The 18,393-nt window shown below is 45.6% G+C and overlaps 1 protein-coding gene across 1 annotated transcript in view; it reads right to left on the minus strand.

The window, feature by feature from the left end:
- The window catches only part of LOC136612785 (cilia- and flagella-associated protein 337-like), a 156,078-nt gene that overhangs the window by 122,795 nt on the left and 14,890 nt on the right, over positions 1-18,393 (minus strand). Inside the window, exons 5-8 of the mRNA XM_066593457.1 lie at positions 16,603-16,668; positions 10,698-10,928; positions 10,371-10,453; positions 615-707 (exon numbers count right to left, since the gene is read on the minus strand). Of these exons, the coding sequence (XP_066449554.1) occupies positions 615-707; positions 10,371-10,453; positions 10,698-10,928; positions 16,603-16,668 (473 nt within the window). The remainder of the gene's footprint in view (positions 1-614; positions 708-10,370; positions 10,454-10,697; positions 10,929-16,602; positions 16,669-18,393) is intronic.

Consider the following 18,393-nt stretch of genomic DNA (forward strand, 5'->3'; position numbering starts at 1 on the left):
ATTTACAGTTTCTAGCAAGAATTCTGGCCATAATCGCCCCATGTAAAGTAGTCTTTACACTGTGTTCTAACAGGCAGTCCATCAAGTTATGCCACAGGCCTTCAAGGCTTTCAGAAGGCCCTAGGCCGCTATGACAAACAAATGTCATACCCCAATTGCATTGGGGGGTTCAGGAGTCTTGAATGCAGGGAAATTATAATGCTATTGTCAGAAATGATGGTGACATTTAAAGGATTAACAGCTGAGATCGGCGTGAACGCTGATGGTAGCTGTTGCTGGCTGCTGTCAGCTGTCAAAGATGGCTGACACCTGCTGTGCATGTAGCAGGCTTGGTTCCTGACACATCGGGAAGGGGTTAAAGGGAATGTATTACTTATACTTCCTTTTCCTAATTAAAACCCTGATAGTGAAACATATTCACTTTTTCAAATTCCCTTCAGTCCTGCATCTTAATATCAGAAGACTCCTTGTGCTTAAGGGGGCAACTGCAATATTAACATTTTAGTATGGAATTGCTAAATTAACAATATCCTTATTATTATTCAAGGTTCAGAATATTTTGTGCTCGCAGATTTGATTAGTAAGCATATTGCATGCTCTCAGTTATACTTTACCAGTAGTCTAATTTCAGTGGCATAGTTTCTAGTCCAGTAATCTGGCAGTATGGCTCCAGGTTAGACAATTCATACAGTTGGATCTCCCGATCCCTACATGAAATACAAATGATCCAAACAATAGTATTAGTGTTTTATGTCAGATAAAAGTCATATATGCGGATGTAACATAGTAAGGGCTTAGTCAGACGGGCGTTTTTTGCCGCGATTTGCGCATGCGCATGCGTCCGGCGATTTTTTAAAACCATTGCTTCGCAATGGTATCGGACACATAAGCGCTTTTTATGCGCTCGTCCGAAAAATTATAGAACAAAAAATCGCAGATCGCACCTATCTGCGATGTGCGATTCCTGTTCGCTTCTGTATATGCGCTCAATGGGGCCGGCGGCAGCAGCGCCGACCCCATTGAGAACATATAGAAGACAAATCATTCTTCTCTGCCACAGCTGTAACAGCTGTGGCAGAGAAGAACGATGTTTGCCCATTGAATTCAATGGAGCGGCAATACAGCCGCTCCATTGAAAGCAATGGGCTGCCGGCGTGCGCGGGGTTAATTGTCGGGAAGGGGTTAAATATATAAACCCTTCCCTGCAATTCATGCTAAAATGTGTTAAAATAAAAAAAAATTGTATACTCACCTTTCCGCTGCAGCCGGAGTCCAGCCGCGGCCGCTGTCAGTTCTCCTGAACTGCTTCTCGGCACTATTCAGCCGGCGGGGCTTTAAAATCCCCGCCTGCTGAATGATCTGCTCTGATTGGTCACAGCCTGACCAATCAGAGGCCGGTTTCACTCACACAACCATTCATGAATTCATGAATGGGTGAGTGACTGCTGCCTCTCAGCGCTGAGCCAATCAGGGGCAGGTCTGACTCACATCCATTCATGAATTCATGAATGGGTGTGAGTGAGGCATGTCTCTGATTGGCTCAGCGCTGAGCCAATCAGGGGGCAGGTCTGACTCACACCCCCTTCACACCCACTGCAGGACGGCTGCCCGGAGCTGCAGGCAGAAGGTGAGAATGCAATTTTTTTTTATTTTAACACATTTTAGGATGGATTGCAGGTAAGGGCTTATATATTTAAGCCCTTACCGACAATTCATCCCGGGCTCGCCCGCAGCGCATTGCTTTCAATGGAGACGGCTGTATTGCCGTCTCCATTGAATGCAATGCGCTGGACAGCTCCGGCCCGTTTCTAATGAAACGCGGCTAGGAGCAGATTTTCGGGCGATTTGCGGGCGACTTGCGCGCACCGGTCACGCGATTTGCAGATGCGCATCCGTCATGCGATCCGCAAATTGCGGCAAAAAACGCCCGTCTGACTAAGGCCTAACATAGTAACATAGTTCGTAAGGCTGAATGAAGACAATGTCCATCTAGTCCAGCCTGTCTAGCCTCCTGTTTTGTTGATCCAGAGGAAGGCAAAAAACCCCAAGAGCAGAAGCCAATAGCCCTTTTGGGGAAAAAATTCCTTCCCGACTCCCTAATGGCAATCAGACTGTTCCCTGGATCAACCCCTAATAGTTCCTACCTGCCTATATACCCAGATTAACAAATAATCTTAGATTTATAGCTTATAATATCCTTCCTCTCCAGAAAGACATCAAGCCCCCTTTTAAATTCCTCTATGGATTTTGCCATCACCACTTCCTCCGGCAGAGAGTTCCATAGTCTAACTGCTCTAACAGTAAAGAAACCTTTTCTATGTTGGTGATGAAACCTGCATTCTTCTAAGCATAGCGGATGCCCTCTTGTTACCGTTGCAGTCCTGGGTATAAACAGATCCTGGGAGAGATCCTTGTATTGTCCCCTCATGTACTTATACATGGTTATTTGGTCGCCTCTTAACCTTCTTTTTTCTAGAGTAAATAGTCCCAATTTGGATAGCCTCTCTGGGTATGCCAGTCCCGTCATTCCATGTATTAGTTTAGTTGCCCTTCTTTGAACCCCCTCCAATACCGTAGCATCTTTCCTGAGCACCGGGGACCAGAACTGTACGCAGTATTCCATGTGAGGCCTGACAAGTGCCTTATATAATGGAAGGATAATGTTCTCGTCCTTCGCCCCTATACCTCTTTTAATGCATCCCAAAACTTCATTTGCCTTTGCAGCAGCTGATTGGCATTGGTTACTCCACTTTAGTCTATAGTCCACTAGTACCCCCAGGTCTTTTTCCATATCACTTTTCCCTAGCGGTACCCCATTAAGTGAATATTGGTAACAACCATTCTTGCTGCCCATGTGCATAACCTTACATTTATCAACATTGAACTTCATTTGCCATTTTTCTGCCCAAGCCCCCAGCTTATTTAGGTCCGTTTGTAGCCGTACATTGTCCTCCGTTGCATTAATTATATTGTATAATTTTGTGTCATCCGCAAATATTGAAATTTTGCTGTGCAGCCCCTCTATCAGGTCGTTGATAAATATATTGAACAGAATGGGGCCTAATACTGAGCCCTGTGGTACCCCACTAGTGACTGTGGCCCAATCAGAGTATGAGCCATTTATTACCACCCTCTGCTTTCTATCATTGAGCCAATTTTTAACCCAATTACACACGTTTTCACCCAATCCAAGCTGTCTCATTTTGTATATTAGCCTATTATGTGGCACTGTGTCAAACGCTTTAGAGAAGTCCAGATATACGAGAGCCATAGACTCTCCCAGGTCCAGCTTAAAGCTTACTTCATCGTAGAAACTGATCAGATTTGTCTGACATGAGCGACCCTTCATGAATCCATGCTGGTGAGGAGTTATTCCCTTGTTCACCTTGAGGTGCTCATCAATGGCGTCTCTCAGAATCCCCTTGAAAATTTTTCCCGTTACTGAAGTGAGACTTACTGGCCTGTAGTTGCCAGGCTCACTTTTGGTCCCCTTTTTATAAATTGGTACCACGTTGGCAATGCGCCAATCCAATGGTACAACACCGGTCTTGAACGTGTCTAGAAATATTAGATATAGCGGCCTAGCTATCTCATCACTTAGTTCCCTTAGTATCCTTGGGTGTATTCCATCTGGGCCTGGCGATTTATCGATTTTAATCTTCTTTAACCTGTTCCGCACTTCCTACTGCGTTAGGTATGACATATTTGGCGAGGGGTTTATTTTATTCCCCTGTTTCTCGTGTGGCATTTCCTTTTCGTTTGTGAATACGCTTGAAAAGAAACTATTTAGTAGATTTGCCTTCCCTCCTTCATCTTCAATGATTTCCCCTGCATTATTTGTTAAAGGGCCAATGCTCTCCCTGCAAATCCTTTTGCTGTTAATATAGTTGAAAAATAGTTTTGGGTTGTTTTTGCTCTCTTTGGCGATCAGTCTTTCCGCCTCCTCCTTGGCAATTTTGATCGTATCTTTGCATATTTTGTTTTTTTCCCTGTACGATTTTAGTGCTTCTTCGCTGCCTTCTTGCTTTAGTAGTTTGAACACTTTCTTTTTTTCGTTTATTGACCCTCTTACCGTCTTGTCGAGCCACATTGGTTTCCTTTTGGTTGAGATTCTTTTATTTTTAAAGGGAATGAACTGTTCACATGAAGTGATTAGGATCCTTTTGAACTTTTCCCATTTGTACTGGCATTTTTGAGGATGTTGTCCCATTTAATGTTACCGATAGTAGTTCTAAGCACATCAAATTTTGCTTTACTAAAGTTTAGTTTGTTTGTCGCTCCCTGATAAGGCTTCTTATTGAATGACAGCTGGAAGTTGATTATATTGTGGTCACTGTTCCCCAAGTGCCCCTCAACCTGTACCCCCTTTATTCGGTCCGGTTTGTTAGTTAGTACTAGGTCCAGAATGGCCCTCCCTCTTGTTGGTTCCTGCACCAGTTGGTTCAGATAATTATCATTAATTACTCTCAAGAACTTATCACCCCTGTGAGATTTGCAGGTCTCATTTTCCCATATAATATCTGGATAATTAAAGTCCCCCATTATAATTACTTCATTGCGGTTTGACACTTCTTCTATCTGCCTTAATAGTAAGTTTTCAGTTTCTTCTGTTGCTTTTGGTGGTCTATAGAAAACCCCTATCAGGAGTTTGTTATTTTTTCTTCCCTGTATTTCTACCCACAGAGATTCCACCTGTTCTTCTCCTACCCCTATGTCCTCCCGTAGTCTCGGATTTAAGTTCAATTTGACGTACAGACATACCCCTCCCCCTTTCTGGTTCCTTCGGTCTCTTCTGAAGAGATTGTACCCCTGTAAATTCGCCGCCCAATCACACTTATCATCAAGCCATGTTTCCGTTATTCCAACTATATCATAACTCTCATCAGTCATTCTTGCTTCAAGCTCACCCACTTTACCAATCAGACTTCTTGCCTTTGTGGTCATACAATTGATATCGTTATTTTTGTTTTTTAAATTAGTTTTGTTGCTATTCGTACTAATAGCTGACCTCACATTTCTAACTGTACTAACCCCCCCCCCCCCCCCTGCTCGACCCCCATTCCCATTTCTTTGACCCAGGTTGCTATCTACACTGGCTACCCCACTATTTCTCATTTTGCCCTCCCCCCAGTCCCTAGTTTAAACACTCCTCCAGCCTTCTAGCCATCTTTTCCCCCAGCACAGCTGCACCCTCCCCGTTAAGATGCAGCCCATCCCTATGGTAGAGCCTGTAGCCGACAGCAAAGTCAGCCCAGTTCTCCAGGAACCCAAATCCCTCCTTCTTACACCAACTCCGGAGCCACTTGTTTACCTCCCTAAGATCCTGCTGCCTTTCTAGTGTGACTTTAGGTGCAGGTAGTATTTCTGAGAAAACTACCCTGGAGGTCCGTGCCCTAAGCTTGGACCCTAGGTCCCTGAAATCGTTTTTGAGGGCCCTCCATTGACCTCTAATTTGTTCATTGGTGCCAACGTGCACCATGACCGCTGGATCCTCGCCAGCCCCTCCCAGTAATCTGTCAATCCGATCCGCGATGTGTCGAACTCGAGCGCTAGGAAGACAACACACCGTTTGACGATCCCAGTCTTTATGACAGATTGCCCTCTCTGTCCCCCTAATAATTGAGTCCCCCACCACTAGGACCTGTCTAGCCTGCCCTACGCTCCCCGTCCCCTTCTCACTGGAGCAGTCATCCCCCTGGCGTTCAGAGGGTGTGTCGTGCTGCAGCGGTGCTGGCTCTGTAATGGCATCCCCCTCATCTGCCAATCTTGCAAACTTGTTGGGTTGTGCCAGTTCAGGACTAGCCTCCCTGGTTCTCTTCCCTCTATCCCTCCTTCTTTCTGTCACCCAGCTTCTTGCCTGCTCTCCCTGCTCTTCCGTACTACCATCCGCCCCCGCCTCTACCCCAGCGAGTGCCTACTCAGTGAGCACTAAACTCCTTTCCATGATGTCAATGGCTCTCAGTGTTACCAATTGCCCATTTAGATCCAGGATTTGGGCTTCTAAATGTACGACGTGCATGCATCTTGCACAACAGTATGCACCCTCGATCGGCTGATCAAGGACCGCATACATTGCACAAGTAGCACACTGGATGACATTGCCAGGCATGGAGCTCATCCTAATGGGGATCTACAATTTACTTGTGGTAGTAGTGAAGATAGACTTGTTCACACTCCGCTCACACGCTGTCGCCTATGTGCAACCACTCACTCGCTGCCTCCTGCAAAGACCACTCACGCGCAACCGCTCACACACTGCCCCCTCTGCGCAACCGCTCGCACGCTGCCCCCTCTGCGCAACCGCTCACACGCTGCCCCCTCTGCGCAACCGCTCGCACGCTGCCCCCTCTGCGCAACCGCTCGCACGCTGCCCCCTCTGCGCAACCGCTCGCACGCTGCCCCCTCTGCGCAACCGCTCGCACGCTGCCCCCTCTGAGCAACCGCTCGCACGCTGCCCCCTCTGCGCAACCGCTCGCACGCTGCCCCCTCTGCGCAACCGCTCGCACGCTGGCCCCTCTACGCAACCGCTCGCACGCTGCCCCCTCTACGCAACCGCTCGCACGCTGCCCCCTCTACGCAACCGCTCGCACGCTGCCCCCCCTGCTCGCACGCTGCCCCCCTGCTCGCAACCGCTCGCACGCTGCCCCCCCTGCTCGCGACCGCTCGCACGCTGAGGCCTGCACGCGACCGCTCAGACGCTGAGGCCTGCACGCGACCGCTCAGACGCTGAGGCCTGCACGCGACCGCTCAGACGCTGAGGCCTGCACGCGACCGCTCAGACGCTGAGGCCTGCATGCGACCGCTCAGACGCTGAGGCCTGCACGCGACCGCTCAGACGCTGAGGCCTGCACGCGACCGCTCAGACGCTGAGGCCTGCACGCGACCGCTCAGACGCTGAGGCCTGCACGCGACCGCTCAGACGCTGAGGCCTGCACGCGACCGCTCAGACGCTGAGGCCTGCACGCGACCGCTCAGACGCTGAGGCCTGCACGCGACCGCTCAGACGCTGAGGCCTGCACGCGACCGCTCAGACGCTGAGGCCTGCTCGCGACCGCTCCTACGCTGACGCCTGCACGCAACTGCTCACATGCTGACGCTTACCCTCAGCTCAACCGCTCACACAACAACAAAAAAATTTTTTTTAACTTGAGATTTAACTACTTATGATTTTTGCACCACAATTTGTTTCCCCATTTAGGGATTCTTCACACGAGTGTATGAGCAACTACACTCACCGCTAGGGGGGTATATGTTGTAATATGTATATGACAAGGTAAAAATCTTTGTTTTTTTTTACCATTCAAACTACAAATGAGTTTGGGAAAAAAAGCGGGAAGATAGGTCCTGCCCTATCTTTCTTGCATATAGTATTAATTACGTGCAGGAAAGATAGGGCAAGTCCTATCTTTTCGCGGGCGTAGTATTAATGTAGTGGCCCAGAGTTAGTGGGGCCCCTCCATAATGTTCTATGTCTGTCAATGTCTTATCAGTGTCTTGTTTGTAGAGTGCATCAAGATATGTGTATTGGATGTCTGCAGGCATGAAAGAGTTAAAGGAGATGTCTCGAGGAAGCAGTTAATTTTTTTTTTTGCCCAGTCCCCCCCATTAAACATACATTACAAAGCCCCCCTGTAAATGACATTTCTAGCTGGTTCGTACTTACCGTTCCAGCGTTTCAGCAAGTTATAAAAGTTTCCTCAAGATGGCCGCCGGCTCTTTCCCAGTCGCTCGCTGCAGCCCGACGTGCGCGCTCCCGAGACGCCGCCAGCTGTGTCTCCATGGCAACCGGACGCATCGCAGCCGCCGACCAGACGCCCCGCAGCCGCCGACCAGACAGCAGGTAACCGGCGCTAGCCCCCGGCTCCCCAGCGCTAGCTCCCCCGGCGCAGCGACAGCCCCCCCGGCCTAGCGCTAGCTCCCCCGGCCTAGCGACAGCCCCCCCGGCCTAGCGACAGCCCCCCCCATCGCAGCGACAGCCCCCCCGGCCTAGCGCTAGCTCCCCCGGCGCAGCGACAGCCCCCCCGGCCTAGCGACAGCTCCCCCGGCGCAGCGACAGCCCCCCCGGCCTAGCGACAGCCCCCCCGGCCTAGCGCTAGCTCCCCCGGCCTAGCGACAGCCCCCCCGGCCTAGCGACAGCCCCCCCCATCGCAGCGACAGCCCCCCCGGCCTAGCGCTAGCTCCCCCGGCGCAGCGACAGCCCCCCCGGCCTAGCGACAGCTCCCCCGGCGCAGCGACAGCCCCCCCGGCCTAGCGACAGCCCCCCCCATCGCAGCGACAGCCCCCCCGGCCTAGCGCTAGCCCCCCCGGCGCAGCGGCAGTCCCCCCCCCGGCGCAGCCCGGCGCAGCGGCAGCCCCCCCCCCCGACCCATCACTTACCTGGGAGGCTTCTCGGGGCTGCTGGGCTGGGCTGGGCTGGGCTGGGCTGGGCTGGTCTTCTCCGCTGGGCAGCTCCAGTTTCTGCACCTTCCTCTAACAGAGGATGGTGCAGAATGGCCGCTTCAGCGCGCTCCCGAGCAGTGACAGCTCGTCTGCGCATGCGCAGAAGAGCTGTAGCGGGGAGCACACTGAAGCGGCTCGTGCTGAATGGAGAAGACCGGACTGCGCAAGCGCGTCTAAAAAAGCAAGCTGCCAGCGAATTTAGACGGAACCATGGAGACGAGGACGCTAGCAACGGAGCAGGTAAGTGAATAACTTCTGTATGGCTCATATTTAATGCACAATGTACATTACAAAGTGCATTAATATGGCCATACGGAAGTGTATAACCCCACTTGGTTTCGCGAGACCACCCCTTTAATGTCTGGGTCATGTCTGGAAAATGTAATGATACCTGCCTATTGTTTGTGGTCACGTGATAGTGTTATTTATATGTGTTTGCAAGTATGCAAAGTAGAGAGAAGTCTGGCAGACAGTTAGTGAGCCACACAGAAGGACAGATCAGTCTGTTTGGGGAAGCATGGAGGAGGCCGAGCGACTTGTTATAGTAATAATATATGTGTTTCTTACATCAGGCTAGGCTGATATATATACCTTCGTAGAAAATAGATAGCAGTTAAATGGTTAACTGATTCAATATTGTACACTGATGTGTGTGAATTGGATTCTTGTGCAATATTCCCAACACCCTCCTACACACCATTCCCAGGACCAGCACTGTCTCTAGATGTGTTTCTCATCTAAGAAAGGCTCTGGGATGCTCATTCTCATGCAGGAGGGGGAGGGGGAGATGCTTCTTATCTCTTCTCTTGCATTCCTTGGTCCAGGCAGGGATATTAATAAAGTCTATGCTAGTTGAGTTCCTTAGAAATTCTGTGTTTGGTAGTGGCATACATCTGGGGCATTAACATATGTTAATCATTACATACTAAGCCAATCATGAGTTGTTATGATGTAGGGGACGTGTACATGTGTATTGATGCATCATCTTCCACTATATAGGTATCGTGATGTTATCAATAAACCAGAAGTGTACTGGAGAATGACCAACATGGAGTCAGACTCAGATACAGTGCATGCATGCTACTTCTCAATATAACCAATTTGAATCAGACAGTGAACTCATGTGGAATATGATATTATTCCCATAACAGACTTCCTTGTGCTCAGCTTGGGCCGATTCAACCCAGGAGACCTCAGTGCTTCTGCCAACGACCAACTACTAGACAGCGAGAAGAAGAGAGAGTGAGTGTTTGCCGGTAGAGAGAGAAAGTGTTTTGCCGGGAAAAAGCAGATAGCTTGGACTGTGAATGATCTGAATACCCCAAAAATCCTCCTTGCTACACCACTACAATTTATTGCTGTAAAAAAGGCTGTTTAATTGGTTCCGAGCTCAGAAGTGTTCAGAAAACGAACAGAATCGACCGTTCAGAAAGTTGCCCTGTGTGTGGACTACTTTATTAAATCTGGAGATCTGCCGTAAAGGACAGAACAATGGCGTCACGAGTGACAATTGGACTTAATATAACCCCCCCTTGATCTCCCCCAGCAGTAACATGGTTGGGTCCTGATCTACCCCCAGGGGAGGAGATGGTAAAGCCCCATGACAAGGCCTTTCTCTACCCTGCTGTCTCCTTGGCTGTGGGCCCACTCCTTGGACGCTGCATTAACACCCGAGAATCCCGGTAGTGAAAACGAAACCATAGAAATCTATGGTTTCGTTTCGGCCCATTATGTGGCCGTGATTTTCATGGCCACATAATGGGACAAATAGAAGCCCACGTGTTTAAGCCTGTAATCACTTTGCAAAGACTTTTGTTATGTTAAGAAAACAAAAGTTTTTAATGGGTTAAGTTAAGATAACTTGTCAAAGTTATGACACACAGGTTAAACTTTGCTAACATTGATATAACAGATACTTGTACTGTACGTACCCAGTTGCCAGGACCAACTTGTTATACTGTGTCATGATTGTAAAATCTGTCACCCATTTTGCCATTTTCTTTGCACTCTTTTCCTGGAAAGAAACAATGTAGATAGATAGGAGATAGATAGGAGATAGATAGGAGATAGATAGTGGAAAAGAACAATGCTTGAAAGCAAGTGCCTTTGCTTAGAACTCTGAATTTACAATATACTAATTTCAAAATGCTTTTCTGCGTTAAAAATTAAAAAAAGGATCAAGCTTTGTGGGAAATGATGCATGGTCTAATTACAACCTCATGTGCCAAAATTAGAAGTTACAAATTATTAGCACTTACGAATATTGCCTTGTCACGCTTTAGCTTCAGTTCTGTGGACCAAAAATAGATGTGTCCATCTTCTCTAACCATTATTAGAGTATTGTCTTGCATGAGAAAAACTCGCAGAATTGGATCTCCATGAACAATTTCCTGAATGGTTGCCGGTAACATGAAGGTGATTTTCTTGTGCCTGAGACAAGCGTCTTCTAGTTCTGTGTAGTCCAATTGCATGTAAGTGCAAAATTGTTCCTAAAACAATAACACTAATTTTATAAATTAGAAAAATTGGAATTTTTTGAATTTTCCTCTACTTGATCCATTTCCTCTACTGTAGCTCATTCTTTACAAGACGACCCACTTTTTATCATCATTTTGTTTTTTAGGTCCAAGATTCTGTGTTCAATTTTAAATATTTCTTTATATATTATTATACAGATCCCCAAATCCCCTGTATAGAGGAAGATATACAACATAACATTCTCACTGCCTGTTGATACTACTAGATGGATCATGGGAGCTTACAGCATACCGTGTTCAATATTTAACAGTATACAATTAGCCGCCTATAGTAGTGACTGCCACCACCAAGTACGACTTTGCCAAGAATATGGGTTGTCATGGTAACTGTGACCACAATATGTAAAATGAAAGCAAAATAACACACTGCTATACAGAAGTATTGCAGTGTATTATTCCAGCAATGTTCCAGTTCACTACTGGGATACTAAATAGGTTTTAAAAAATTTGCAACAAGAAAGCTTGGGACAAAAAACAAATGACTTTTTTTCACCCTCCTTCCCCTTTTTCTGTTAAAAAAGAAAATACAACATAATTGACATCATCACATCCATCACAACCAGTAAAATCAAATTATTTATCCCACATGGTATTATTGTAAAAAGAAAACAAATCACAAAAACTAAGCCAAAATGCTTTTTTTTGTATACTAAACCCCCCAAAAATGTGATAAAAGTTATCACAAAAATTAAAAATTGCATGTAACCCAGAATGGTACCACAGTAAAAATTATAGCTCATCCCACAACAAAAACAGCTAATTAATGGAAAAATAAAAATGTTATGGCTCTTTGATTGCAGTGATGCCAAAAATAAATTAGTAAAAAAAAAAAATATATATATATAAATATAGTTTTAGTGTCTCCACAATCGTAACAACATGCAGAGTAAAACTGTCAGGCCATTTGTACTGCATGGTGACCGCCATATTAAAAAAAAAGAAAACAATGGCAGAATTGCTGTTTTTTTTTAACCCTGGCACCCTCACAAATATTCCATATGTTATCTCTTTTTGGCTGTTTTTTGAGTCCCTCTGCACGATTCTCTCTATATGATTGATATTAGTCCCTCCCTTTACAAGACATGGCCCTGTGTTCAGTACTGCCAGAAAAGGGTTGATAATGCCAATTACAACAGAGTGAGCTGAAAGCCATTTGGCGTATGTCAGGAAATACATATTATTGTTCTCCAGTAGAATGCACAAAAATAAAGCTGATTAGATTGTATATTTCCCATTGTAAATAATGAACCTCTCGTCTGTGATCGGCGGCTTTATTAGGCTACGTGGGCTGAAAATACACAAAGGAGAGTGTGCAGTTTGACGTATTTGCATGAAATAGTTATAGAACTTAGGAAGCCAATGTCTCAGTATTCAGCAGTAAAGAGTCATTTGATGAAGGTGTACTTCCCGCAAACTTCTTCTCAAGCCAATTAAAATCAGTAGGTGTTCCGTTATCTGCTCACGTTTCCCAGGAATGAGTTCATTATAAGGAAAACTTTTCCTATAACTCTATATCAAATGCACAGTCTATTAACTGTGAAGTGCCAATAAGCAGAAAAGCACACAAATGTCACCGAAAATGTGAGGCAGGAAATAATCATCCTGCGAAATTAGACTTTTATGGCTATTATGGGAATAAACAAGCTTTGCATAAAATTGCTACAAATTCAGAGGCAACGCTACACTATTATTACTATTGTTGTTAGAACTGGATTTCCATCTAGATCACCTTTATATTGTTCATAATGGAGCCAATAATGGACATGCTAGGGCACTAAAATAGTCCAGCAGGAAAGCAATGTCTTATATGTGACTTTAAACTCAAATGAGTTCAGTAATGGGATGTAATGTTGGCATATAGTGATCTATGTATGGCAGCTCTATGGATATAAAGTGATCTATGTAGGGCAGCTCCAGTCACTTTCTCTATGCTGGGTTGAAGTGCGCCTTGAACAGACTATGCTGCACAGAAGCTCCTGCCTCACAGTTGGCCATACAGAGTCCCTTTTTTGGGGCCACAGGAAAGTTCCAGGAAATGATGAGATATTTGCTGTCCAGGACCCAGCTTCTTGCTCACTCCAAGAGATAGATCACCACCCAGCCATCTCTGGTTCTCCCTCTAGCAGGTAGGGAAACTCTCCACCCAAGCTTACTACTTTGCTGCCAGTCATCGCAAGGCCTAGTCTACATCTTCATCATCGTTGCAGCATCAGTGCCACTCATTGCCATGGTGCACATGCAGGAGGGAGACCTACTCTCCTCCTGCTCACCCTGCATCTCTAGCACTGCAGCAACAGTGTCCAAGCCAACTACTAGCAACCTCATATTGTCTCAAACTTCCTCTTCTTCTATGAACTTAGCTCTCATCTCTCCCACTCTTCCCATGCACAGACTCTCAGGGCTACTTGTGACTGAAGCAGTCATCTTCTGATTACCAGTGTAGAGGCCGCAGGTTAAGCCCCATTTACACGCAATGATTATCGCTCAAAAGATGACTTTTGAGCGATAATCGTTGTGTGTAAATGCTACCATAGTTTGCTTTTCGTCTGAACGATGATTTTTAATTGAGGTTAAAATCCAAAGTTTGGCCTGAGAGCTGATAGCAGGGACCGCATGCTGTGATTCTCCACAGGAGCGCTAATAACATTGCATTCAGCTGCAGCCCCACAGCAGAACAAAGGGGATGTATACAGATAACAGACCACCTGCTGTTCTCTGCATACAGCTCAGGGAGGCTCATTTACAGGCATCAGTGCCCATTAGCAGCTTATGTAAAAGGATCGCTCAAACTATCATTCTTCCTATATTTTGAACAAAATTTGAGCGATCATCTTTGCGTGTAAATGGGGCTTCATTCTCAGCAAGTATCAGGATACAACAGAGGACAGGGAGACGGACACAAACAGTTGACAGTATACATTGTTTTGAAATGAACCGTATCAAAGCAATAGGGGTAGCAAAACAAGCCTTATCAGAATTACACAGATATATCCTAGGATACATTATCTTTTGTCAGAATTTAGTTTCCCCATACCCAAAAGCAATTGCAACAATTTACCCTCAGCCCGAATACCTAAACAGTCCCACAACCCCTGAACGATGACAAACGTTACTTATAATGCAATGTCTCAATTCGGCTACCCCTCAGTTCTCAGTCTTTGTTGTTGTAAGTGCTATTGCTCCTTTATTTCTCAGTCTCTCATGCTGTGTCTTGGGCTGTGAATTTACGTCCCAGTTCTCGTAGCTGAATGATAACGATGAGTATGTTAATGTTACTGTTTAAGTCCTGTTAGTCTCTAGTGTGCATACTTTAATGCTGTTGTAGAGAATGGTCTCTACTTACAGTTGGAGGCCACATTTCACCAACCTCCAGTGTTTGAAGTCAGTGGCTGATTCGCTGATAAGGCGCGGGCACCGCTTACAATGGGACCACTTTCATGTTTACTGGTGGTTCCCGGCCATGCATGCTTCACTGTTGTCTCTTATGTCAGCAGTTCCTCTCACTGGATGCCACAGCCCCAAGGTACTCTTACTTTCTCTAGAATCCTGCGATCCACAAACAGTGGAAAGACTTGAGAGCTCATTGTCAATCCACTTACACCTCTGCTGCATCACACCATCTTCCTGTTCAACCACAAGTCTCCACACTACTGTTTTTGTTCTATAAGGACCTTACAACATGTGACCTCCAAGAAGCACATGTCATAGTAGGCAATATCTCAGTGCATTTGTACAAGCTGATCACTAGAGGTAATTAGAACACCAAGTTTCTCAACTCACTCATAAGATTACAAGTTAAGAGGTGCCATCAGTATTCTCTTCACATGTCCCTGCAGTGCGCCTCCTGCACTACAGTTGTGCTGACCCCGCTCCATCTACCTAGCTGCGGACTATTCTCCCTCTGGTGCTGCAGCCTTCTACAGTAGTGCTGTACATGGTGTGCATGCGCTCTCCTGCTTGCTACCTGCAGAGGGCCTGACCTGCCCCCAAGCAGAGGGGTGCAGCCACTCCACGTGGCATTGACTGTTGCTTATATTCCAGCTGGTCCTACTCTTCTAAGTGGGTGTTGAGCTAACCACATCATCGCTCTTCCCCTATCCCCAGCAGATGATTCACTAATTGTGACACTACCCACACCATCAGGTGAGGAAGGACTTCCTTCTCCTACTCTCAGCATTGGTGTGGCAGCACCGCTCATTATGCACAGGGGGATCTTTCACTACTTACCATGCTTTACTGAGTGCCATATGTACAAACCTAATCCTTATTAGTAATACTTCTAGGAGTACATACATGCACATACATTATATATATACTGCTGGGCTTGTACACTTGGAATTTGTAGAGAGTTGTATGCATGAGGCCTAAAATCTTTCATGACTAGGAAATAGTTTTGAGACATCTCAGTCTCTCCCTTATTTCAATAGGGAGTGGAGGAAAAAAAAACCCCTTGACACCTCTAGAGGGAGGCGGAAAAAGATCTGTCATTTTGAAATCCAACCCAAGTTGGGTAGCCCCCACAAAAACTAGATTGTCAGTTGATCTTGCCAAAAACAGCAGCATCATAAATGCCATGTAATTCCAAATTATGCACATTTATTTATCAAGGTGGCCCTGTATTGAAGATACTACCATGTTTCCCCCAAAATAAGACCCTGTCTTATATTACTTTTTGCCCCAAAAGAGGCACTAGGTCTTATTTATACTTATCTCCCAGGCTCGGTCCACATCCCTCTTGCTGCTCCCCGAAGCTCCGGCAGGCTTCCTGCAGTCCTTGGCCACCGACAAAAAATTGCTTCCTGGTAACAGGATTCATAAATCCCACCTCCAGGAAGCGATGGCTCTCATTAGTTCTCAAGTGCTGCTCAGCCAATCAAAGCAGCACTCAATGAACGAATGCGATGGCTGTGATTGGTACATCCAGCGCTGCATTCATTAGCTGAGTAGCATTTAAGAACCAATCACAGCCATCACGTTGTGGAGGTGGGATTTATTAATTAACTGAGCAGCGGCATTTATTGGCCAATTCATAAATCCCGCCTCCACAAAGCGATGCATGTATTAATCACAGCCATCGCATTGGTTCATCGAGAGCTACAATGATTGGCTAAGCAGTGCTCGAGAACCAATCAGAGCCATTGCTTCCTGGATGCGAGATTTATGAATCCCATAACCAGGAAGCGATCTTCTGTGGGCGGCCGAGGACTGCAGAAAGCCTGACAGAGCTCCCAAGAGCACAGGAGAGATGTGGACACAGCGTGCTAGGTAATGTATTGCTTTTTTATATAAGGCAGCTGGGGCTTATTTAAGGGGGAGGGCTTATATTTAAAGCCTCCCCAAAAATAAAAAATAAAACTGAATAGGGCTTATTTTTGGAGAAACAGGGTACATGATGCGAAGATACCACACATTTGAACTTTCTTTAATCATTCTCTGGTTTTGTGCCACAGTTCTCTACATCTAATGAGATAATGACACGTTAATGTTTAGAAACTATAATTTATCATGTTGCATTGGTTTACTAAAATAAATTGAGCACGAATATATCACATAGTATATATGTTGCACTTGCCATAGCTTGTAAGATATATTGATTTCTTATTTTAAGGTATGTTGTAATACTAACCCACTGAATCTTCCCAGTCGCTGTGAAGTCTATTTTCATAAATAATTTTTCTATCTGATCATCACTCTGCAAAAAAAAGGAAAGAGACATTAACCCTTTGCAATCCAATTTTGGATTCAGGGTTTCCTGTTTTTTTTTCTCTTTCTGCAATTATACAATGGTGCCATCTGTTGGCTGCAGTCAGTACTGTGGTATGTGACATGCTGGAGAGGCCCCCGACAACAGAGCGACCAGTAATCTTCAGTAAGAATACCCTGTCGGACATCTTCTGTCGTCGGAGCTGTACAGCCTCCAATCACAATGTCTGAAGGCGTCAGACAGTGGATTGGAAAGGGTTAATAGCTGTAGTCATCTAGTAAGTAGATAAACTATATTTCTTGTTCATTTACCCAAGACATGACTAGCTCCAAGAGCTCCAAGTTCTTTTGTACTATGGGAAACCATACTATTTTAAAGTGAATTAAAATGTAAATCATCTAATGGCCATACAAATCAGAGTAAAGTTGAAAAATATGTATAGGGGCGTACGACTAACCACACATGGGTGACATCGGGGGTAAAAAAGGATTCAATATCTGGAACAAGTGGATCTCTTATGGGAACAAACAATCCTCCAATTAGAAACACACCAATCTGCGTACCATGTGCATAATCACAATAACCCTACTCTATTTCTTAAAACGACCTACAATTTGGATCATAAAGCAAGCTACTAAAAATCGACCCTGTTTTTCCCCCGCCCGTTCACACCTACCCGTATTCCCTTACCCTCTAACCTCCCCTATCATACGTAACTCAATTACAAGACTTAAATGTATGTGAACAAACCTTCTTGCATTTTATTGCTGTATATTACCCTCCCCCTTTTTTCCTTCCTGTACCCAGGTTAAAACCAAAATAAATAAAGAATTTATAAGAAAAAAAAAAGGATTGGGCATGTTGGATTTCAAATGCCCGACCCTTTGTTCCCCTGGGAGATGATATATTGCCCTAAGTGTCTGACTTATTTCCCCTGCACCTATTGAAATAATCATGACCAATTCCATGTTTGTATGGTGAACCCAGGAGGGATAGCTGCAAACAGAACAGGAGGTTGGTCACAGAAATCTCCTAAGCATATGCTCACATCTAATGGAAATGCTGTGGATTTTCCGCAATGGAAAATTCTTTGGCAAAATCCGCAGCATTTCCGCATCAAAAACCCCATCAAAATCTGCACAAGTGGTGCAAATTGTGACTCCAAATCAGATCCGCAGCGCTCCTCTCAACCCCAAATACTGCATATTGCTGCAACTGTGTCATACAAGTAAAGACAAAGGTTTGGTCACAGGAAACTAATAAATTGGATGTGATTCAGCTGCTAACTACGGTAGTACTTGGGATTGTGAAGATATTGCCTGCTGAGAGAGAGCTGTCTATATTCAGTCTGGTTTCAGAACCATTCGTATAGCTAAGGTCAATATCAAAGCAGTACAGATGGTACTATAGTCAGACGCTCAGGCTAATGAGTCTGCAAAAGGGACAACACTAGTCTGACATCTGCTACCCATCTCTTGACAATCACTGCACAAGGATCTCACAGTTAGGGTGCCTACCCACCAGCAATATTTTATTTCTTCGAAAGCAAGAGCGATGATTATGAAATCAATGATTTACAATGTTTTCATACTCATTTGCGATTTTTACTCCCAAGCCTTGCAGCACAGAGAAAAAATCTGTGATATCGCTCAGTGTTTTCAATGAGGCCAGCGGCAGCAGCGCCAGCCCCATTGTAAGCATAGGGAGTACATC

Source organism: Eleutherodactylus coqui, chromosome 1 (genome assembly GCF_035609145.1).
Source record: "Eleutherodactylus coqui strain aEleCoq1 chromosome 1, aEleCoq1.hap1, whole genome shotgun sequence".
NCBI classification, from domain to species: Eukaryota; Metazoa; Chordata; class Amphibia; order Anura; family Eleutherodactylidae; genus Eleutherodactylus; species Eleutherodactylus coqui.